Source organism: Antechinus flavipes, chromosome 2 (genome assembly GCF_016432865.1).
Source record: "Antechinus flavipes isolate AdamAnt ecotype Samford, QLD, Australia chromosome 2, AdamAnt_v2, whole genome shotgun sequence".
Classification (NCBI taxonomy): domain Eukaryota; kingdom Metazoa; phylum Chordata; class Mammalia; order Dasyuromorphia; family Dasyuridae; genus Antechinus; species Antechinus flavipes.
In genome coordinates this window covers 482766454-482792064 of record NC_067399.1, presented here as the reverse complement: position 1 = coordinate 482792064, position 25611 = coordinate 482766454, and the positions used below count along the sequence as shown (strand labels likewise).

At 33.4% G+C, this 25611-nt stretch overlaps 1 protein-coding gene across 5 annotated transcripts in view; it reads right to left on the bottom strand.

Annotated features, from left to right (window-relative positions):
- The window catches only part of PHKB (phosphorylase kinase regulatory subunit beta), a 234724-nt gene that overhangs the window by 23877 nt on the left and 185236 nt on the right, over positions 1 to 25611 (bottom strand). For 4 of the 5 annotated variants that reach the window (XM_051979792.1, XM_051979796.1, XM_051979797.1 and 1 more), the window contains 10 exons: positions 22912 to 22995; positions 22307 to 22411; positions 21314 to 21396; positions 20706 to 20796; positions 16134 to 16195; positions 15882 to 16044; positions 14206 to 14287; positions 10514 to 10571; positions 8710 to 8800; positions 4526 to 4728 (listed from right to left, as the gene is read on the bottom strand). In XM_051979792.1, coding sequence (XP_051835752.1) covers positions 4526 to 4728; positions 8710 to 8800; positions 10514 to 10571; positions 14206 to 14287; positions 15882 to 16044; positions 16134 to 16195; positions 20706 to 20796; positions 21314 to 21396; positions 22307 to 22411; positions 22912 to 22995 — 1022 coding nt within the window. Of the gene's footprint in view, positions 1 to 4525; positions 4729 to 7456; positions 7548 to 8709; positions 8801 to 10513; positions 10572 to 14205; positions 14288 to 15881; positions 16045 to 16133; positions 16196 to 20705; positions 20797 to 21313; positions 21397 to 22306; positions 22412 to 22911; positions 22996 to 25611 lie in introns of all 5 variants that reach the window. The other variant, XM_051979793.1, reaches the window with a different exon arrangement.

Here is a 25611-nt window from a genome sequence, read left to right as displayed (position 1 = left end):
AGGAATTCCATTTTACAGCTATTTCTTTGGCCATGGTGGGGGAGAGAGGGGGGAGATTTAGACTCTCTCATCTCACAGCAACTTTAATTTACTGAAGACCTAATTTATTTCCTATATCTAAGAAGGTGCTATATGCTATGAGAAATACAAAGGCACGGAATTTTTCCACAAGGAGTTTATAGTCTAAGTTGGAGAGAGAAAATAAACATATATGACACTAAAGAAAAATATGAAATAATACATGATTAAGTTTAAATTGTTGAGAGTAGACTATAAGTATATAGGAAGCAGTACCTGGACCTGTTTCCCAGACAAAGAGTAATTGTATAAACAGATAAAAGGTGTTTTTTAAAAGTATGTAATTCTTTTTGCATCTAAAGTGTCAAAGAGACAATACTACAAAGCAATCAGACCCTGGTATCCTTTTGTGTCTGAAAATGTTCCATCATCACATAAATGAGTGAAAAGAAAGAAGTGCTGCAATCTACTCCTTCTCTTTGTGTGTGTTTCTATCTTCTGCATTATCATGATGCATTATCATGATTGCACAAATGATGAAGCTTAGCATCTGTGCAAATTGAAGTTCATCTGGTATTTCTTCAGAGGACAAATTTTGTTATATTGCATTTTTATAAATGGAGTTTTAGAATTTTCCTTTGTTCCATTACCAAAGATTGTTCAAATGGCTCAAATGAATTATTAAAATGATTGACTGTCAGTTTTTTATGCTGCAATTATTATAAAGAAAGAGAGAACTAATTTCCTTAATTCAACAACACTATATATGGATAAACTCTTTGAGGTAGGATCACTATGTATAGTACAATGTAAGAGAGGAGTGGATTTAGAGTTAGAGATTAACAAGTTCAGATCCTAGTTTTGCAAACCCACAGCTATGTGTCTCTAGGCTATTCATTTATTTATCTTCTTTCTTTAAAGCAAAAATTTTGGACAAGATGGCCCCTATGCTGCTTCTAGTCCAATAAGCCTATAAATGAGGTATTGAATGTATTATTCCTTGACTCTTCTTTTTTGTGCTATTGAGTTATTCATTTCTCATTAAATTTTCCTTCATAATATCGCTTATATTCTCCCTTCATTTCTATTCATACTTCACTTCTGCTCCTTCATTATTTTACACCTGAACTGTGATCACCATGATTCTAATCCCTTTCTCTGATATTGCCTACATGTTACCACAAAATTAGTCAAAGTATATATAAATATATTATATATAATAATGCCTATGTATTGGCCACTGTACTAAGGACTTTAAAAATATCTTTTTTACTCTTTACACAACTCTGTGAAATGCTATAATGCTATTATTATCCCCACTTTGCACTTTCAGGAAACTGAAGCAAACAGGTTAAATTACTTGCCTAAAGTCAAAGAGTTTAGTAAGTGCCTTTTAAAAAGATACCTCATAGAAGAAGCTCATGAGATTTTAGTGGGCTATTTAATGTGAATATCATAGCTAAAAAAATAAGTCCTAATCTATGTTGCAGTGAGAGACAAAACAATCAGATTATTCTGGGAAGTAACAATTCCAAATTATTCTATCTTGTTCAGATCCAAACTGTAGTATCATGTTCAATTTTGTTTGCTAGATTTCAAACAGAACATAGATAAGCAGAAGCACTTCCAGAAGATGTCAACTAGTGTGGAGAGGGGACTGGAAAACATGCCATATAAGGATTCGTTTAAGGAATTGGGGACATTTAATCTTGAGTATAGAAGACTTAGGGAGTACATGACAGTAGTGTGACCTGTTATATGCAAGAAGGAATAAGTTTATTCTGCTGAACCTCAGAACACAGAATTAAAGGCAACAGACAGAAGCTGGTTTGGGGGGAGAGATTTGATATGGTTTGATAAGAAGAAAACTTCCTATCATCTAGAGCTCTGTAAAATTAGAGTGAGCTGTCTCACTCTAGTAGTAGACTTTCTAGGAATGATATAGAGGAGGATCTTGATATCTATAAGTTTGATTTAATGATCTTTGAGGATCTTTAGAAGTCTCAGATTCTGTGATTTATAAAAACTTAAATTTTGTGCATGTCATCCCATGCTTCTATGTCATTGGAGACCTTTAAGTAAAGGCTAGATGACCACTTATCAAGGATGCTATAGAAGAGACTTCTATTCAGAAAAAATGTTTACTGGATAAATTATAAGGCCCTATCATTTCCTGAGATTCTATGCTTAATGGGTGAATGAAAAAAAATTTATTAAATTAATATTATGTGATAAACACTGTGCCAAGAACTAGAACTAGAACTAGAAAAAACAAGATGATTTTCTGAGAGAGATTGTGGAAGAGGTAACAAATATGAGAGGTCAACTGCAGGGAATAAGGAAAGGGCTAGAAGTCCTTGAATTGCAGTAATGGGGAAGATGGGAAAGCTTAGGAATTTTTAGGATACATGATGATTGTGATCATAGGAACATCAGAACTATGTAAAGCACTAAAAGAAATAGGAACTATTTACATATAGACCTTTGCTTCAATTGATGTCATTGACATGAATGAGTTGTCTCCATCTAAAAACAATCTATGCATTCATACAATCAGGCTGTTATTCACCTACAAATGCTACAAGTATTATTAGCAGACTTCACCATTAAACTGTGCTAAAGACATTTCAGGGACATACATAAAAAAGAGGGTCAGAGGCCATTACTGTTTACTTGAACAGTGGGAACATAAAGCAAAAAATTAATTCTAAGATGAACTTCAGGACAATGAAAATTTAAGGCTTTCATTAAATTTTCCCATGATGAGGTTTCTCTACTATAGATAAATATCAAATCATATGCTACAAAACTGACATTTATGTCTTTGGTGGTACAGTATTTAATGGAAAGAAGCAATATTTCTCCTGATAAGCAAACAGTGAATATTGAATAGAAGAAATAAAACACTAGGAAAACTATTTTTGGAATATGCTAAACATATATTGTTCCCAAGAAGTCTGGGAAGCTTTAGGTCAGATTTAGTGATTCAAGAAAGGAGGGTATAGCTGATAAAAAGAACATAAATTAAGCCTCAAAAAGTTGGATTAGCAATAAAGGTAAAATTACTAGGGACTGAAAAAATATAGCATCATAAAATCTTGGAAAACTGTTAACCTTGACTATAAAGCTTTGTTTAAGGATCTGGTAGAATGACTCATACCTTCAGAAGACCTCCTAATTATAACACTCATTACACAGTATGTACCTTGGAATAGTAACTTATACTTTACAGCTTGTCTCAAAGAAATGTTTTACTATGGTAATAAAGTATTTTTTTAGCTGCAATATCTTACTATGTGGTCAAGAGGTTAGAATTGAAAAGAATGAAATAAACAGGTCTAAATATATCAAGATGGAACTTACTATTCTTAAATGTGATTTTAAATGTCTCTAAATCTTCAAGGAAAAAATTTTAATGGGTGTAAGAATGAAGGTTATGTTCTATACTGAGAGAGAATAGTAATGTCTTTTCCCACCAAAATAAAACAAAGAAGAGGATAAAAAATAAAATGCACTATAGTTCATGCCCAACAAATACATTTTTCCCAATTAATCTTTTAATGTAATATAAATAATTAATAAAGCTTCCTTGGGGAAAAAAAGAATCTAGTGTGTTAATGTACCTGTGCAAAATTACCTCCCTCAAAAAGGAGGCAGGATTTTTGAAGAAAAGATTCAGCATCAAGAAAGCCTTCTTTGCCTACTTTTAATTTCTGATGAGATCCCAAGGCTCAGTGTCTTAAACTTAGTCATGCAAGGTAAAGCAATAAAGTATTAAAAGGAGCATAATTCTAACTCACTTCTTCCCCTTCCTTACTGAAAATTTTACAGAATATATGTCAATTTTACCCTCTATTATTATTAGAATAATTTACTCTTTATTTCTCTTCTTGAGGTGACTCAAATTGTATCTATGGAGATAAAGTGTAATTCAAATATTTTGCATGAATTTACAGCTGTTTAAACTTACTAGATTTGATCTTGCCAATAGAGTGAGTTATGCTTGCTGTTCATCCTTCATTTTCTTAGGGGGGCAATGATCTCAAAGATGATGTGTTGACTTACTTGTGAACTGGATTTAATGAGGCAGAGTTGCATAGTCGTCAGTTTCATTCTCTCTTCCAGACTCATCAAAGTCCAGTGGCAAGACAGAAATTAGAATGACCAGCCATTGCTGGTCCCAGGATGCAGTGGATGTTCTGATCTGATCAAGTTTTCAGGATTCCACAGTGCCTGGTTCATGGCCATTGGAACAAACTGATCTCATCCATTCCACTGGGGTAAAGAATTCCTTACTCACCAACTATGCTTTATTTAGGCATATTTGGAATTAAATGTTTCTTGTACCACACAAACTTTCACTCAAAGAATCAAGCAATGACTTTATGACCTAAAATTTGATGTACCTTCCAAAATGCTTAACTCACTAAACTTATGGCAGAGCTTATTAAAGGGCTCATCCAACTTCAGCAGCCCCACTACTACAAATGAAATGATTTCTACTTACCCAATTCGTATTTTCAGCATGCCACTGAATAGTTCAGGATTATTAGATATGATCCAGCCAATATGAATGACAAGTTCCTGCTGAATGACAGCTTCCCTTTCATCATGTGTATTACACTTGTAATAGATGATATTCTTAATCACTCCTGGAGACAAAGGATTAGAAATCACCTCTTCTTCATGCCCAAAAGCCCCCAGAGTTACCTATGAATGAGTTAAAACATTAGTTAAAACAATTGGCTACTAAAAGGTAAATTAACAAACCAAAGTCAGGCTAGGTTGAATTTTACTATACAGGCTAAGGATGCAGAGTAAGTATTTAGTTGTTTGGACTATTTATAGGAATAATTCTCAAAGATGGGTCTGCATCTTTCATGGTGATCTAATGCGTGGCCCCAAAAATAAGTGTACATAAGGTAGAAAAGGGGCTAACGGTTTAGGGTAGATTATGTGAGTATGTTTTTCTTTGTTTTTTTTTTTTAATCTTGAGTGAATTTAGTACTATACATCACTGGTTAGATTTGTTATACTGTTCTTGCCAAATTATATATGAAGAAATGTAGTTTGATCAATAATTTTTCTAGCTTGGACTGCCATCTACCTTCCTCTGACCTCTTGCCATGTTTAAAGTTTAGACCACACAATTTAACTCTTGATTAATAACTACACTGTGTTGGTCTAAGATGATTTCTGATGTGTAAGAGGTTATTTTCTAAAAACAAGACCATAGGCTCTTAACAGAAAGCAGGATAATCTAGCCATGTTCTAGAAACATTGTCAGGGTTCACTAAATACTTACTGATTCATTTCTCAATTATAGGACAAGGTGGCAAAGGTAACACAGAACCATAGGAAATTATAAGTCTTTGAAAGTAAAATACTACTGAAAAGTATTGTATGATATTTTTGTTTTCACTTCCTCTCACAATTTCTACTCCTACATAAATTCATAGCTTATCTTACCTTTATTTCTCTTACCCCAAATCCATACCTAGTGCATGATGTCAAGAATCAGGATAACAGAGAACTAAATAGACAGAGTACCTAAGGAAACTATGATTTTTCAAGTAATGGGAGGGAGAAAGGAATTTAGGCATTTTGGAATCTTTTGGCCCACCAAAAAAGTATTTGGACTGAAAACTGAACATCTTCTATTTATTATATCATAAATGGTAGTTTTAATTAGATCAAATGTTACTTTTATTACACTGGAAAATCAAGATAGATATCATTCCTTGTGGAAGCAGTAAGCCTAAATAATCGGTTCATTTAATCAGTGTAAGTTGATCTGAAATCTGAACATCCTATGCTGATCCCAACTTGTTTTTAGGACTAAAAAAAAAAAAAAAAAAACTATGCCAAAGCTTTAGTTACAATGTAAGAGACTGAAAAGCAATCAATTAATGTCAAAAGTTTGGCCAAGTAGGAGCAAAGCTTTTTATAATAAAGCCTTATATAGTGGGATACCAAAAGTAGATGCTGCTTATTTTCCTTCTGTTATCAATAAGAGATTATTCACTGTAATGTTTTTGTTTCATGAGGAGTGCCTTTAGATAATCTCATGAGAGTCAGGAGTTCTTTGAAATTGTCAAAGAAGGAAAGGATTGAAACAACCTCTTGAGATTGTACAAAGATTTCTAAAAGTTGTCCTGGTGTTTCATATGCATCACAATTAACAAGTTTTATGACAATCAAGGGATCAAAATTTAAGGGAAAAACAGCTATACATGATTATTCATTTTCTTCTAGCATTTTATTTCGAAAGATATCACAGGCTAGTGAAAAGAGTAGTGAACAGGTTTACAGTAGTAAAACCTGGACTTCATCAATACTTAGGACAAATCACTCGAAGTGCCCCATGTTTTTCCTATCAAATAAATGAGGACAATAATACTTGTTCTATGTAACAACAATAATAGCTAACAGAGAACTTTCAGGTTTGCCAAACACTTTATAAAAACCTTATAATTAGCTATATTTTGTAGATGAGGAATCTGAAGCAGGCAAAGGTTAAGTGGCTTGCCAGCATCATCCAAGTGGTAAGTGTTTAAGGCTGAATTTGAACTCAGGATTTCTGGCTCCAAGTCCAGTGCTCTATTCATTGTATAATCTAGCTACTGCATAAAGAATGCTGTGAAAGTAAAGGCAACTACTTGTTTGAATGCCATTTGTGCCATTTAAGAGTTATATAAAGCCAATTACTACTTAATTCTTGTTATTATATGTTATCAAAAAGAACAAGTAGTTGTTATTCAAATATATTATAAAAGTTAGACATCAAGACTCCATCATTTAAACTTTTAACACTAATTAAAAACTCTGAAATGTAAGAACTAGGTTGATTCAAAGGGAGTTAAAAGTGATTCAAGTAATTAAACCTTACCGTATTGATGGTCAGATGTATTTACTGTCAAGAAAGCATAGTAATGCACACATTTTCGCAGATAAGAAAATGGAAGCAAGAAAACTGAAAGCAAGTAAAGATTAAGCCAGGCAAGCCAAACGCTGAATGGAAGAGAGAAAAAATGTTTGCCATTCTCCATGCTTCAATCCACATGCGATTTCTTCCTACTGTGCCCTGTTGTTGTTCCCTTACAAATGCAGTTCCTTTGTACCTAGAACTTTTTTGATTGATTTGACATTAGCGCACTTTGTGCACTGTATAACATCCAAGAGAAAGTCAAAGCTACGAAGAAGCTAGAATGAAAAAATGACATCACCTAGCTACTTAATATATATGCATCTTTTTATTACTGACTTTGCTTATGAAGCCTTTAAAGATTTTTTTTTTTGAAGAAATGGCCAGAAATCTTTATATTCTCAGGATTGTGGTGTATGGCACTGAGAGTTGTCAGAGTAGAAACAGAGAAACCATTTGAACAGAAATATCTTTGATGAGACCTTGATTAGAGTCTAGAAGTTGCAGACTTACCTGTTTGCCCTGAACTAACACATTAGTAATTGAAGGAGCAAGGCTGTCCACTACTTTATTTAAAAGACTTGCTGCGCAGCGCACAACCGACCTAGAGCAAAGAAGAAAGCAATCCCATTGGATGTTAAATGCTATTTTGATAGATTCAAGTCATGTTTGAGGGCAGTCTCCAAATGGGGCTATTTTAAAAGATGCATTTCTTCACTCAAGTAATTTAACAAATCACAGTGGATTATATAGATTCATTAGGGTAAATATCACAGCGGGGATAGAGGGCAAGGTTGGAACTTATAAACTACAGGTTATATCCACATAATTAGGTGACAATTCTTTTGTGTATCAATCTGCTATGCTAAGAAAATGTGTTTAACCAAATAATTGATTTGTATTATATTCATGCTAATGCATAAAGGAAATATTACAAGTAACATTTCAAAAAAAAAGAGAGGGAATTCCAAAACAAAATTCATTTTAAAACGATAATAGAGTCTTATTGAGTTATTTTGGGGTCCTATACTATGTAAAACACATTATGAGCTAAACTCTTTTGTAATGAGTTTTTTCCGGTACCTTAGTCATTAATCCCCTTTCAATGGAATTCAAGATGGGTCATCTCACACTGAAACTTGCCCTCTAGTGAATATATATGCAAGATAATTAGATGTAATATCTTCCTCATCCTCAGTCCAACCATGGATATTATGGCTACTGCAAATGGTAAAATTCGTTTGAGAATTCTTCTAACTGGTGCGCTAAAATGGATTAAGGAATGATTACCATTGCTATTTTAGAGTTTCTAAAAAATCTTCAGAACATGGGAAGCACAGATATTGTTCATGTTTTAAAGTACAGTACGCACAAATCCATAGCCTACACAGGGATTAAACAAAATTATTCTTTTTTCAGAGGCAAAACTTCTAAGGAGAACTATTTTACAGAACAAAAGAAAGAAAAGTACTGGATTTAAAACTGTCATTTTCTGGCTGCGTGTATACCTGTATATATGATGTAAAAGAGCATATAAATTTCTGAGCCTTCACTGAAAAGAATGGACAAGGTATAAAGGTACCAATACCAATGGAGTTAGTGAGACAAAAAGCCTCATTTCTGTTTCTGGGAAGAAGGCTATCCTCTCTCTCATATTACAAGACTGAGAAAAATGCATTTCCAAAAAGCATATATTCATTTCATCCAATGCAGATAAGCTCACACATGTCAAGCAGTATCACTTTCCAACCTGCACACAGTTTTACCTGTTTCCCATGTACCAATAAAGTAGTAATGTGGGGGGCTATAGAGGAAGAAAATTTCTGGGTAAATGCAGCACCATAGCGCACCGTCAACCTAAGTGGGTCAGAGGACAACCATCAGAGGGAAAATAAAAGAAATAGATTTCCAAGATTTGGTCCTTCTAAACAAAACAGAATTCTAAAATTTTGCCAATTTTCTCTCCTCAATTTAATACCATTCTCATTACAAACTAAAAAAGTTTATGATGTAAAGGAAGACTGGTCTTACCTAATCAAAAATAAGATTGTAGTCCTACATTTAAAATCTGATGGGCAAAATCCATTTGACTACAATGCTTTTCTTCAATGAGAACATCAGTGTGGTAAAATTTGAAATATTTAGCTATTGGATTTACTGTAATTTCATGAATAGTTATAAAAAAAAAAAAAAAGACAGGTAAAGCAACAAGCATTTATGAAGCTCGGACTGTAGGCCAAACACTGTGCTAAGTGCTGGGAACACCAAGAAGGGGAAAAAATCTGTCTCTGCTCTGAAAGAGCTCACAGTTCAATGGGGGAGAAAACATGCAAACAGCTATATATAAACAAGACATCTAGATTGAAAATCATCATTAGGAACATGGTAGCACTAGAAGGGTAGAAGCAGATGTGAATCCTTTAATTTACATACAGACATAATTTTTCCCAATTACATGTTAAGACTTTTTTTTAACATTTAAAAAAAAAGTTTTGATTTCCAAATTCTATCTATCCCTCCTTCTTTCCTTCCCATCTCCAACCCGTGAGACAATAGGCATGCAGATATGAATCCAACAAAAAAGTTCTTAAAGTTTCTCTATTTCAGCTAGTTCATTCCACAGATGATAAAACTGATGGCCAGAGAGGTTAAAGAATATAGCTTAAGACAAATAGACACTACATTGTTTTGTTTTGTTGCAGATTTAGAATAATTATGTGCTATACAAAACATCTATAATCTAGTTTTCAAAATATATCATATTTTGCTAAGATAGTTAATGAACTAATTGTGAAATGCAGTGTTCAGATGAGCACTCAATTAGCCATAACTAGTTCAATGTAAATTCAGTACTTATGTCTCCACTTACCTGAATAAAAGCCAATCAAGCTACCTTTTAGGAAGTGACCTCTAAAAGATCAAAGTAGTTATTTTTCAAGAAGGAACCCCCATCACAAAAACTAGGATAGGACATAATTTAAAAGAATCAACTATTCTTGGCCCTTTAAGTCAGTTTTTCTCTAAATAGATAATGTTACTAAATCACAGATTTATAGATAGAAGGGAATTTAAAGTCCTTCAATCACTCCAGTTTAGAGCTCAGGAAACAGATTCTCAGAAATATTAAATGACTTGTCCAAAGTAAAAAAAAAAAAAAAAAAAAAAGCAAGATGTAGCAGAGCTGGAACCCTTGCTACATCTCCAAGGTTGTCTGCACTGCAGGGGGAGTGGGAGAAGTCACAATATTTGTGACTCCAGATGGCAGAGTGGTGGGACTGGAGAGGAGCTCCTAAATAAAAATAACCTCATGCACAGGTCTTTCTTTGCCTATTCATATATTTAATACACTCTGTGAGAAAGGGACTGCTATCTGAAGCCAGAAAGCATGAGAGAGGACAATCTGTGAATGTTTTAATTCTTCTGAAGGAAGGCATGGAGACATAGTACTGTAGTCCAAGAAGGGTAGATGGAATTGGGGAGAGCAGCTATCATTTTGGCTCCTCAGTTTAAATTTGGTTCCTACCTATCAAAAATAACAACAAAAAAATGATAATGACATTGAATACGAACCAAAGTTTTTTGCTGCCGGCTCTTCTATAGACTCTCTCCATATGATCAGAAACAGTACCTAAACATGAAATAATATAGATATGTAATTGTTATTGAATGTCCACTGGCACAAAGCTCTTAATGAGCTGTTCTCAGTTATGGCAAAGGAAGCTCATTATTAAATGTATATCAGAGTTAACCTGGTGTCCTTTTGTAAATGTGATGTTAGTCATTTATGAACTTTCATTTTTGTACTTTTCTAGTCAATAAATCAATTAATACTCAAGTTATTTCAGGATATGACATAAAATATGTGATTAAAATACATGAAGTGCTAATATTCAAAATCTATTGACTTTCAATTTCTGGAGATATGAATTTAGCATATTATCATTCTTTAAAACTGAAACTTGTTCAATATGGGAAACTTACAATTCAATTAATTAAAAAATGAATGAGCCAATTTACTACAGAAGAAAAAGAATGAGTACATTATAAAACAAACAGGAATGGAGAACTAATATTGTAAGTTATAAAGGAATGTGGTTGTTCATTAACCACTATTCCATAAATTTTGTGAGGATGGGGATCACATTTTACTCTTCTTTATCTCATTTAAGCACCTACCATACACAGCACCTCATATAAAGCAGAGATTTATGTATCAACAGACAACTAGTGAACACTACTGGATGTAGCATTATGATTATACAGTGTTGCCCTAATCAAAAACTTTAACCTCCTGGATTATGGGTATCACTTGCACAAAGCTACTCACTAATATGGCCTTAGCATGTTCTAAATGCAGCCATGTTCTATGGGGCAAAGAAAAGGCACATAGATTCTATAATCACACAAAAAAAAAGTAATGGAAAAAATCTTCAATATTTTATCTCATTAATTTTACTTCTCTGACATATTGGACAAAATCTCAGAAGAGCAATGGGCAGTATTTCTTGGAGTTTTCAAAATTTAAAGTATATAAAGCTAAATCAAATATCATAATTAATTCTCAGCAGATAACTATTTTTGAAAAGAAAAAGTGTTTTGTTCTTATGTAAATATTGGGGTTTGATATTTATTCAATCAAGTCACCCCATCTTACTTAAAATAAGTGGAAAATATCAATCAATTTTAATTCTAGGCCTTAGACCAGGTACAAAAAAGTTATTTAATAAACTGAAATGACACTAGACAGAAAATTTGTTCCAACCGGCTTGGGGTTTTGTTACTATCTTTTGTCCTGTACAGGAATTCTAAAAATTGGAGCAAATGCAGTTTCCCATCATACCTCAAAAAAAGGAACCATCAAGGGAAGGTAGGAGTTGGGAGGAACTTAGTCCAAGGCCAAGTCCTCTTTAGCATGAGAAAAACTTTCTGAGCTTTTCAGAGGCCAGAGTAATTTGGACTTATATCCTCACATCAGATTCATAGTGGCAACTTCATATCACCTGACTTGAAGGTCTGCTTTAGAAGCCAAAGCCAGACTAGAAACAGATTCACTCTTCTGGAGGGGAACTTGTTAAATCCCTCATGAAGAAAAGCTCAAAAGCTGTACCCTGTCTGGTATCTAAAATCAATTCCACTTCCCAATGGACTCTCTGTATGAACTCATGAGAGAGCATTGCTCACTTTTTTGAGAGGATGGGAGGAAGGATGTTTTGCACCAACTGTTCTTACTTTAACATCTGAGAAAAGATGAGTTTCTAAAAATAATTTAAAACAGACTGACTAACTTGATTGTCATTTAATAATCTTAGGAGGGAATCATACCTAAGTCCTCAGTTTGTCCCTTGAAACCTCAGGGGGAGATACAAGCTTTTTCTGGCACCCAGGACTCATAAGTTAAAGCAAATCCTGGGAAAATAGACTAAGAGCTTATATGGGCTACATTTATAAACAATTTTCTATAAATGTTCTCTACACATGAACATAGTTATAGTGACCATGTGAAGTTCCATATAATAAATAAAAATGAAAAACTTAAAAGAGACCCTAATAAATTAAGCATTATCTTAAAGCTCAAGTCCATATTTTAGGTAATAGCCAGAGAAAGGAATAAGAAAAAGAAAATTCATTAGTTGAGCATCTGCTTGCACTTCTGTTTTCACAGCTAATTATGCACAATAATTAGAACCATAAGTTTTTGTTTATATTTGTTGTGAAGGTGAGTCATTTACAGGTTGTTCTGTAAATATTTTGGCTGAAGATGGAATCCAACTAAGAAATCAGCCTTCAATTTACATGCAATGATGAGGAAATAATAAACATATTATCTCCTACTGAATGGCAGTAATGACAAGAGAAAGATAAGAGACCAATTTTTAAAAACATGCTTTTAATTAGTAACCAAGTATATAATCATTTGTATAAATGAGTTCTTCAATCAATATTATTTGATAAAACATTTTTGTGTAGCATTTTCCAATTTTCAACAAAATATCTTATTTGATCATCATAATCAATTATCCTATCATATATGGAGAGGGCTAAAACTCCAAAAAGATATGCTTGAATCAGAAAACTGAGCACTTAAGGCTTATTACCTATTTGATGTGAGACAAAGACTCTATTAGCATATGTTTGGATGAATGGCTCTTCTCACCATTGGTGCTTGTTGAATGTTTGGTGTTAAGATAATCATAGGCAAGGATTGGAGGGCAGAAGGACAGAGGCCAGAGGCACTTGGCTGCAGGACCAGAACAAGAGAGGCTGGTGATTCAGGACTCTAGAATCCAGGATTTTGCTTGTCTGCTTCCTTCACTTCTCCTCTTAAAGACCAAGGACTTTAATTTATCCTGACTCTGGCTGACCCTGAGGTCTCCAGGGAGCTAGTCCATACTTCACTCATATAGGCAGAACAAGCGTTATTAAGGGTTTGAATAACAGAGCATTAGCCCAAGCTCCATGTTTAGTCACATTCATATTTAGCTCTTCCCATGAAGAATTTTTAGAATAGCAAGACTGAATCTGCTAATTGTCCCCAGATATGTTATCCTTTGACAGCTTTTTGGAACTGGATGTTAAATGTTTCAAAATAATGAAACTAAATATTGACACAGAACATGAATATTCCAGTATATACTTTAAGTATATACAATATACATTCAAGTATATTTGGAGGCTTCTTAGGTTAGTGCAAACCATCACATGAACATGATTAGAAATGTTTTATTTTTTTATCACCCTTTTAATTCAGTTTTGGACTGCAATTTCATTAAATGCCATGTTTTATTTCAAATTCTACTGCACAACAAAAAAGGACTAATTTTTATAGACAACTCAATTTGATTCCAATCTTAAAATATAATGGAAAATAATACTGAAAACAAAATTGTCAATATGCAACTGCTGAGCCATTTGAGGCTAACATGCACGGGCAGAAACCTAGTCTCTAGTTCCATTCTAATGTAGAAGATTAAATGCATTATCATAAAAGGAAAAAAAAAAAAAACAAACCTGTGCTCAGAATTACAATAACCCAACACTGCATGAAAACAGTTTAGCAGTTCATACATTTAACAGCTCATTCCACTCTAGGGGCGATGAATACGCACTTTCCATTTAAAGCAAAAACTGTCTTAATGGAGAGGAAAATAACTGCAACTTCTTCAGTGTATGTTCATTATTCACATTCCTTAGGAGTTCACTGGACAAATACTTCCTAGTCTATTTAAAAAATAACAGCAACAACCCATATTCTATATACCTACCTTCCTTAGTGATGAAATTAGGACCTTCTCTTTTAAGTAGGATACCTAATAAGATGGCTTGGCTCGCCAGACAACTGCAGTCCTAGAAAAAAGATAAATCACTATTTGTAAATAGAAAGAAATAAACACTAGTGTTAGCAATATGGAATCTCAGAAGAAGGAATCTTAAATATTATCTCCTTCTTCTTACCTTTCACCCTCTCCTATCATAGGGTTGTTGTAAGGAACACATGAGAGATTATTCACATACTCAATAAACACTTATTAAATTTCCATTTTCAGAAACTCTGCAAAGCTATAGAATTTAGAGAAGGGCAGAGCCTAGAGTCTAACAAGGGGATAAAAGGCAAAGACACATAACCATGATACATAATATTGGCATATTATAAAGTTGGAAATATTTTGTGAGGTCAGAGGAGAATTACTTACAATTGAGAAAAGCTTCCCAGAAGAAATAAATAGGAAACCTCTCACATTGGCTAAGAGATCAGAAAAAGATGAAAAATACTGGAGGAGATGTGGAAAAACTGAACCGCTAATACATTGCCGATGGAGTTGTGAATTGATCTAACCATTCTGAAGAGTAGAATTATGCCCAAAGGGCTAGCAAATTGTGCATACCCTTTGATCCAGCAAGTCTCTACTGGGCCTGCATCTCAAAGAAATCATAAAGGAGGAAAGAAGGACTCACATGTGTAAAAATGTTTGTGGCAGCCCTTTTTGTAGTGGCAAGAAACTGGAAACTGAATGGAAGCCCATCAGTTGGAGAATGACTGAATAACTTATGGAATATACATGTAATAGAATACTATTGCTTTATAAGAAACGATCAACAGGATGATTTCATAAAAGCCTGAAGAGACTTAGAAGAATTGATGCTAAGTGAAATGAGTAGACTCAAGAGAATATTGTATATAGCAGCAACAAGAATATGTGTTGACCAATTCTAATGGATATAGCTCTTTTTAACAATGAGGTGATTCAGGGTAGTTCCAGTGGTCTTGTGATGGAGAGAGCCATCTGCACCCAGAGAGAGGACTATGGGAACTAAATGTGGATCATAATACAGTATTTTCATCTTTTTGTTGTTGTTTGCTTGCTTTTTTTTCCTCTTTTTTTTTTTCTTTTTGATCTGATTTTTCTTATGAGGCATGATAAATGTGGAAATATGTTTAGAAGAAATTATACATTTAACTTATATTGAATTATTAGCTGTTGGGGAGGAAGGTAGGGGATGTGAAGGAGAAAAATTTGAAACACAAGGGTTTGCAAAGGTGAATGTTGAAAATTATCTTTGCATGTATTTTAAAAATAAAAAGCGATTATTTTTATTATTATTTTTTTTTAATTTTTTTTTTTGAGGCAATTGGGGTTAAGTGACTTGCCCAGGTTATACAGCCAGGAATCATTACATGTCTGAGATCATATTTGAACTCAGGTCCTCCTGACTTCAGGGTTGGTGTTCTATCCACTGTGCCACCTAGCTTCCCCCTAAACGCTATTATTAAAAACAAAACAAAACAAAACAAAAAAAAACAAGAATAGAAGCCTAATAAATAAGTCTAAAACTTTATGGTTAATTTTGATACTCCTGAGATAACAAAGGAAAAGCACAGAAAGAACACGTGGTAGGAAGGGGTCTCCTGATCTTACTCAGGATTACTAAATATCCTTACATTTAATTTTTGAAGAATTTCATGGGTTGGTTTGTTTTTCCACTCGACAACTGATATGTCTGGCTCCTGTTCCAGTTCAGGAGCATTGGGAGTACTGGCTTGTCTTTTGACTTTAGAATGCTTGGGGAGTTCTAGCTCTTCAAAACTCTTAAATTCTGGAAGCCTAGGAAATAAGAGAAAAAATTTCATATTTCATACATTTTACCAATGTCTCAAAAAACATAATGAATGGATATTCCATATGGCACTTACTCTTCTGTATCACTGATCCTTAGGAAGTCAAGTTGTTCAACAACAGCTCCTGATATCAATGTCTGAAATATAACAAACAACATGGAGAAGAAAAATTAAACTAATGTCACTTCATAATCTGGGTAATAACAACAATAAAGTTGGTATTAATAAAAAAGAAAATTAGAAAAAAATTAAAAATACACAGATTTAAGTGATTATGTCATAATGAATTATAATGGGGAATAAAGGACAAATTTTATTACATTTTAATGTTCTCCTTGCTTCTAAAGCACTTATCTTATATTTCCCCTAAAAAGCTATTATGCAGGGCTTTTTTCCAAACATCAAGGACAATAAATATGCTTTAATTCTATTTTCAACAACATGAAGCCATTCAATTAAATTAAAAAACAAAACAATAAGTACTATCTGAGAGACTGGGTAGCTGGATGGCACAGTGGATAAGGATATTGTTATGGTGAAGAAAAAAGTGACTGATAACCCAAATATGATTCTGTGAATTATATAAGACTTCAGTTATCTGTGTTACTACTGGGGCATTGCCAGCTAACTGAAACTTAGTTATAAGTAAAGAAGAAGAAATGTGAAACTAAAATGATTTCTAATCAGTATTCTTTTCTTATGATATTCACCATTTGAGAGGAAGAAGATATAGACGGTATTACACATACATGTATATTTCTATTATTGTCATTACTATTAGAACCATAATTTTCAAGCTACACCCTGAGAACCAAGAGGACTAAGTAGAATCACTGATTAATGACTTGAAGTAATGATCTTTTCATGAGCCCAAGGAGAAAAATGGATAATTTCTCTTGCTATTAAATGTATCCATTAGTTTAGTTTAACCAATAATAGAAAGCTAGGGTCACAATAATCAGGGAATAGATTTAGAGCTAAAAGATAATCCCATTGATCAAAGATGTAGCAATCAAGCTTCAAAAAATCTATCACAGATCCAAGATACAAGGGCCAAAACAACCATGGACAAGTTGCTTAAGGGCAAAAGAGTTTTTTTGCCCTGAAGTCATGGCATGTAGTCCTATTTGAAGGAACTAGATAGACTATAGAAGAAACAAGGGAACAAGTATCTCTCCAGTGGAAGTGAATAAGAAGCCAATGAGACCAAAGCTTGGAGACCTTCATGTATAATGAAATGTTGCAAGGTCAAATTCCAAGGGAAAATTATTAGAAATAATACAACTTAAAACACTGCTAAGGTCTAAAAATGTGTGCTTCATTTGGAACTATGCTCAAAAAGTTATCAAACTGTGCATACCCTTTGATCCAGCAGTGTTACTACCGGGGTTATATCCCAAAGAGATCATAAAGAAGGGAAAGGGACCTGTATGTGCACGAATGTTTGTGGCAGCCCTGTTTGTAGTGGCCAGAAACCGGAAACTGAGTAGATGCCCATCAATTGGAGAATGGCTGAATAAATCATGGTATATGAATGTTATGGAATATTATTGTTCGATAAGAAATGATCAACAGGATGATTTCAGAAAGGCCTGGAGAAACTTAAACAAAATGATGCTGAGTGAATCAAGCAGGACCAGGAGATCATTATATACTTCAACAACAATACTATATGATGATCAATTCTGATGGACCTGGCCATCTTCAGCAATGAGATGAACCAAATCAGTTCCAAGGGAGCAGTAATGAACTGAACCAGCTACACCCAGTGAAAAAACTCTGGGAGATGACTAAGAACCATTACACTGAATTCCCAATCCCTATATTTTTGCCTGCCTGTATTTTGGATTTCCTTCACAGGCTAATTGTATAATATTTGAGAATCCGATTCTTTTTGTACAGCAAAATAACAGTTTGGTCATGTATACTTATTGTGTATCTAATTTATACTTTAATATATTTAACATCTACTGATCAGCCTGCCATCTAGGGGAGGGGGTGGAGGAAAGGAGGGGAAAAATTGGAACAAAAGATTTGGCAATTGTCAATACTATAAAATTACCCATGCGTATAACTTGTAAATAAAAAGCTATTTTAAAAAAAATGTGTGCTTTACTTTCCATCTTTAGCCCAGAGATCCAGCTTTTAAAAGTCTTTCAAAATCTGCCATATTTTCCACCTGTTGGACACTGTGCCCCCAGAATATCAGCATTAGAACTCTCATTCACACAGATTCACATTCTGCATCCCATTCCTACATAAAATTCTAAAAAGAGTCACTACAACAAGAACACAGAAAAGACCATTTTGATTTTTGTATTGCTGCTTGCTTTTTATTTAAATACTCTTATGTTCTAATTTCATCTAGAAAATAGCTATTTGGTCTCAATTCATTAAGTAACAATCAGGTTTTTCCAACTTGTCTCCAAAACCCAGGACTAAAAAAAAATTGTTAGGGTTCTTTGTGGAGATTCTCATGTAGCAATGAAATCTCATACAATGCATGTAAATTAATTGTATATAATACTGCACTCCCAACTGAAGTTGAAAAAGACTTAAAATGAGGAGTTCATTTTCTTTAGTCACTGTAAAGAGAAAGCAGAAAGTAAAAAAAAAAAAACAAAACAAAAAAACTGATTTTGTTTTCATTTATAATATTATACTACTTGAATAGTTTATCAAAAACAAGTCACTTAAAAAAATTAAATTGCTGACTTCTCTTTCCTCTTAGAGAATCCCCTGGGACATAACTAAAGATGTAAAAAATTACATACACTGAAGTGGAAATTAAAGGGAGAATGGGAAGCCATATCAATTATGCTGATGGAAAAGATGATTATATGAGTCTAAAGCATGAGATGATAGGAAAAGCAACATACTGGGAATCAAGAGACCTGGGTTTTCATCATAGCTTTGTTAATAGGCAGTTAGATGGCACAGTAAATAGTGTGATGAGCCTGGAAATCAGGAAGATCTAAATTCAGATACTTACTAGTTGTATTTTGCTTGGCAAGTCATTTAATCTTTGCCTCAGTTTTCTCATCTGTGAAATGGTGATGATAATAATAGCACCTACCTTCCAGGGTTGTTGAGAGAATCAAATGAAATAATAATTGTAATAGGCTATGTGTATAGCACATAGAGTTAAATAAATGTTATTTATTATTATTATCTAATCTTATGATCTAGGGCAAGCTTATTCCTTTCTTTGAGCCTCAGGTTCCTTATCTGTCCATGGATTGGTTGAAGGAATTAGCATGTTTACCCTGAGGTAGAGAAGACTATGTTGGGTGTAGATGAGGTAGATAATAATTCTCTTCAAGAATTTTAAAGGTTTTCACATGGAACCAGGAGTTATGGGTTGAAGGTGTAAAAAGGCAAATTTAAGCTTGACATCTGGAAGAACTTCCTAACAAATGCAAAATTCATTGTCTCAAGAAGTTAAAGGTTCCTCCTCCTTAGGAGACTTAAGCAGGTGGAATGACCACTGAATGGATGATCACACTAAGATTCCTTCCACATCTCAGATTTTGTAATGTTGTAAGCATCAGTTTTGGCATCTTATGACTCTGTGATTATGTGGGTGATTGTTCAAAAAGAGATTTCTCAATTTCACATAGGAATAATAATAAAAAAAGGTTTTTTACAGTTCACAAATTCTGTTGTTCTCTGATATGCCACATCAAGCAAAGACAAAAATAGAAAAGGAAAATGATGAGGATTCCGGATCCTATCTTGCTAGAAAATAATTTTGCTTGTCTTTGTAATTTACACATTTCCTCTCAAATGAAATGGAAACCTTCCAAAATATGAGGACTATTAAATATTTAAAAGAAATGGAATTATTTTCAGATTCAGTATTACAGTGAAATTGGTTAACATCAAAGGCTGTGAGATCAGCAGAGTTCTATCTTATGCTAGAAAATAAAGGAAGCATGAACATATCTGACTTTGTAAAAAGAAATGTAGTAAGGGATGTTAAAACAATATCAAATACAAAGAACAAATGGAGAACAAGTCATCAAGTTTAATCTTCAAAAAGTGATATTTTCCCCTGTAGTACGGTTTATATGACTATCTTATAATTGTAAAAATCTTGAAATGTGTCCTTGCTGATAACATGGTGTGAAAAATTTATATGACCATTCCATAATTCAGATATGGGGAGACAAATTAGGAGATAATTGCAGTAGTTTAAGAAGAAGTTGATATGGCAACAACAAGACAAAGATCAATTTTGATGGATTTGGCTCTCTTCAATGAGATTATTCAAACCAGTTCCAGTTGTTCAGTAATGAAGAGAGTCATCTACATCCAGAGAGAGCACTATGGGAAATGAGTGTGGACCACAATATAACATTTTAACTTTTTCCATTACTGTTTGCTTGCATTTTATTTTCCTTCTCAGGGGAAAAAAAAAAAAAAAAAAAACCTTGCCAGAGAAGCAAAAATTCCATTCCTGATAGTTTATTTCAATGATTGATGGCATTTACAGACAACAAAAAGAAAAGAGAAATGCTTAAGAAAATAGTTTTAAATTATAAAAGATTATATGATTTAAAATTCTCACATAATTTGGATCAAAACACATATGTTAAAATCAATTCTACTGAAAAATATGCATTTTTTCACATTTTCCAAAAATACCTGTAGTCGATCAACATGAACCTTCACTCCTCCAACCATTCCTTTTTTAAAGGATGCCAGCATATCTAATATGGGGTTGAACCGGCTGCCTCTAAAATAAATGAAGTTCACTTATTAATAGAGAAAGTACAAAACATACTATTTATTCATTCCCTTTATAAAAATAGATAAACATTCAACATATACAATGCCTTGTGGAAGACACGAGGAAAGCTACAACAATAAAAAATATGTAGTCACCACTGTTATATGAGTGGTGAGAAGCCAAATACGCAGATAAACATGATAAAAATTAAAATACAAAAAAAATTAAAGTACAGAATGATACAAAATGGGCTAGGAGGTCATTTTCCAAAGACACACAGCAAGGTTTTATGGAGGAGGCAGAATTTGAGTGTCAAGAAAGAATGTTTACAAAGAGAGATGGTATCAGCAGTATAGGCAAAGGGATCAACCAGACATTTTCTAAGTATTTATTGAGATGCTATTCATAAAATAGTCTGTGAGATTTCATGAAAGTTAATAAGACATGATGCCTAATTTCAAAGTCTTGACAATCCAGGGGAGGGAGACAAGAAATATACATTTCCTTTCTTTCAATTCATTACCTTATGTTGTCCTCCCGAATAAGAACAAGGAACAGTGGACGGCCATGCATCTTCCAATACTGTTTAATAAACTGCAAAGCATTCTACCAAAACATAAGAGAGTAAGTAAATGTAAGGGTATAAGAGCTGAAAGCTGAAAATACCTAACAATCACATGTAGCATGTTTTGGAAATACCCAACAAAATCCCATAAGTCATAACTCATTTATTAGTAGAAATGTTTGGAGGATGGAGTGCTTAACTAAATAAAAGGGTTAACCTAAACTACGCATAAAACTATTTTGATTTCAATTTCAACTGTTCAAAAATTCTGAAATGAATACCCATTTTTCTACCTCAGTAAATACAGCAAATATAATTGAATCTTTCTTTGATCACTAAAGATCTTGTGGGATTTCGGGGGCCTTCAATCAAAACATGAATTTTCTGTACATTCATTGCAGATATTGCAGATATAGAAGGTGTAGGGAACTGAGCTTAATCTGTCCATACACCAGGAAATACACTGGAAGTTTCTTTCTCAACTAAGTTTCAGATACATATTTGTTTTCTTGTATTATTAACTCTTTAATTGAAATGTGAGAAGAGAACACTAGTTAATTCCAAATACTCCATTCTGGTCTAGTTGTACATAATTTGTAAAGAAATGGAAAAGAAAAAAAAAACTCTCAGATTATACTCTCATGACTCAAAGAATTATTTTATTGTTAATCTTAAAGTAGGAATAATTATAAAATATATATATATATGCATATATATATAAAAACATAATTCCACCTGATGTCTGCAAATTCAAAGAAGATTCTCTAATTACTTCAGAGTCAAATAAATTTCTTCTTTATCTTAGATTCCTATTCCAGAAGACATTTAACTCTAGTGTCTTGTCCCCAGAGGGGTACATTCTGTAATGTTAGATAACAACATAATGATAGTGACACAGATGAATTGTGATCACAATCATGCTTTTTGAAGAAAATTTTGTTTCAAAAATACCTTAATATCATCAATCAGCAATAACACATCCTGAGACATGTAAAAATCACTGAGATCAAAGATGATGGGATAACAAACCACAGTCTTTCCTAGGATTCGATAGATCTGTAAAAAAGAGAGAAAAAAAAATTAACAAAAATAAAAATACCCAAATAACATCCTAAAATCTTTTCTTACAAAACGTGAAAATGAAGACAAAAATAACAGATTACTTAAAATCTGTGGGAAAATCCTATATTAATAAAGTTTGAACTTTGTCGGTCTAATTCTTAAAAATTAAAATAGACCCAACTTCAATACCATGCAAGCATTCTGTCTTTAAGTAAATATTTCTGTAACTAGAAGTTTAGAAATGTCCAGGGATAATTTTTATTCCTATGTGTTTTATTCCTAGAGAATTTCCATTATGTAACATAAAACAAACATTAAGATTAACTTGGGGAAAAAATATGATTTCAGATAATTAGTTCAACTACTTAAAATAATAAGAGAATAATTGGAGGACAGTCCTCCTGTCATTAAAATCATTAAAATGTCATTAAAAATGTGTCATATTGAAATGCAAACAATGTTTTGTATGGTTTTGCTTAGTATTTTTTTAGGACCTTTGAAGTGCCAAGGCAACCAATTGGCCTGTCGGGTCTTCCAGATAGTCCTAATTTTTCATTGATTCCCAGATGGAAATAAGCCTGTAAGATAAAAATATATGGAACATAATTAGATACGAACCTTTTCAATAGTTTTGAGTTCTGAATTACAATGGTTGATTTGACCAACAAATTGTTCTTCCATCCTTAACTTACAGTTACTTTTGAATTAGAATGATAGGATTTTAGAATTAGAGGAGATAATTTAATCAAAACCACCTCATTTTTCAGATAAGGAAATGAAGGTCTAGAGGTTAAAAGTGGCTCAAAATGAAGACTGTTAACTCTGAGACTGGCCTCAATCTACCTCCTCCTACTGCCCACAGTTCTTCTAAACTCCATTAGAGATTATGAAAAAACAATCTCTTTCACTGGAATGACAAACCAACCAATGACAAGAAATATCTTTTCAGGAAGAATAGATACTTCAAATATGTTGGTGGCCAATTCCTGACTTATATCCTAATATTCTGGATTCTATTCATTTTGTGACGACTGTGCCAGTACCCCAGATACCTCAGAATCAGCCAGAGTCAGGATAAGCAAAAGTCCTTAGTCTTTATTCTTTGTCTTAGATGCAGGATTGAACAGGATAGAAGCAGAATCTCCGCAACCAACTTCTCCCTTCTCTACCACCAAAGTGTGATTCTGGCTAGTCTTACTCCACCCCCTAGTCCTTCCCACAATCCTCTATACACCAATCATTGAGCCAGCATGGAGAGTGGGAAGGACATTTTCCAAGCATATGCCCATAGAATATTGTCCAATCGGTAGTTAGCCTCAAGTGCTCGGCAGTCCTGACCTCAATGCATCAACCCAATAGTTTCAGCCCTCTACAATTTAACACAGATTAATAAATCAATAGGAAAAAAATACTACAAACTTCCTATGACAACAAAAATCTCATTACCAGAAACCTTTGCATTAGATAAGGCACAATGAATTCAATATAAGAATCCTAGCCAAATGATCTGGAGTCAAATGAAAAGAGAAAGCTTTAAGTGTTGTTCCTGTAGCAGTAGTGGGGTTTGTTTGTTTGTTTGTTTTTCAGTTGTCTGGACAGGAGAAAAAAAAACAAACCAACACAAAGCATCCTATAACATATTATGTAGGCTGCTTGAACCAATAGGAAATAGATGAATAGCACCTACTATTCTTTTTTTTTTTTTTTATAATAACTTTTTATTGACAGAATCCATGGCAGGGTAATTTTTTTTACAACATTAGCCCTTGCGCTCACTTCTGATTTTTCCCCTCCCTCCCTCCACCCCTTCCCGTAGATGGTAAGCAGTCCTATACATGTTAAATATGTTGCGGTATATCCTAGATACAATATATAGCACCTACTATTCTAACAAGTTTTTAATAAGCAATGGCCTTATGGGGAATCCTTGCCCTCTCTTCTTCCTAAATCTTCAGGAACTGAAGTAGGGAAAGTGACATGATAGGAAAGACAGCTAGATTTGGAGTCATTGGACTGGAGTTCAAACTCTTGTCACCTACTACTTTTGGAATACTACCAAATCACTTTCTCTCAATCTCAGTGCCTCACTGATTGGACTAGTTTACTTCCCCACTACCCCCACTTAACAGTATTTTTTTTTTCAATTACATGTAAATATATTTTTCAACATTTACTTTTATAATAGATTTTGATTTCCAATTTTTTTCATCCTCACTGGTTCCCAAAACAATCTGTTAAAAATTATATATGTATAATCATATGAAATATATTTCCACATTAGCTGTGTTGTGAAAGAAGAATAAGAACAAAAGAGAAAAACCACAAGAAAGAAAACAAAAAAAGTGAAAATGTATGCTTTAATCTGCATTCAGACTCCACAATTCTTTCTCTGGATGTGGATAGTATATTTCATCATGAAATTCTTTTACATCATTATATTGTGGAGGGAGCCAGATTTATCATAATTGATCATCACATAATGTGTACAATATTCTGCTGGTTCTGATCACTTCACTCAGCATCATGTAAGTCTTTCTAGGTTTTTTTGAAATTTGCCTGATCATAATTTCTTTTTTTTCTCAACCCCATTTTATTTATTTTTAAAAGTTTTATTTTTCTAAATATATGTGAAGATAGTTTTCAACATTCACCTTTGCAAATCTTGTGTTCCAATTTTTCTCCCTCTCTTCTCCCCATCCCCAAGATAGTAAGCAATCCAATATAGTTAAACATATGCAATTCTTCCATATTTTCCATATTTGTCATTCTGTGCAAGAAAAGTCATTTTGAAAGGGAAAAAAAAAAAAACATGAGAAAGAAAAAAATCCAAGCAATCACCATCCAAAAAAAAAAAAAAAAAGGTGAAAAAAGTTTTTTTTTTAAGTGAAAATATTACCTATCCTCTAATCCACATTCAGTCTCCATAGTTCTCTCTTTAGATGCAGATGGCACATCCATCCATCCCAAGTCTATTGAAAATGCTTTGAATCACTTCACTGTTGAAAAGCTGATCATTTTTTTTCTTTTCTTTTCTTTTCTTTTCTTTTTTTTTTTTTTTTTGGCTAAGGCAGTTGGGTTAAGTGACTTGCCCCACAGCTAGGAAGTGTTAAGTGTCTGAAGCCAAATTTGAACTCAGGTCCTCCAGAGTTCAGGGCTGGTGTGATCATCATTTTTTATAGCATAATAGTATTCCA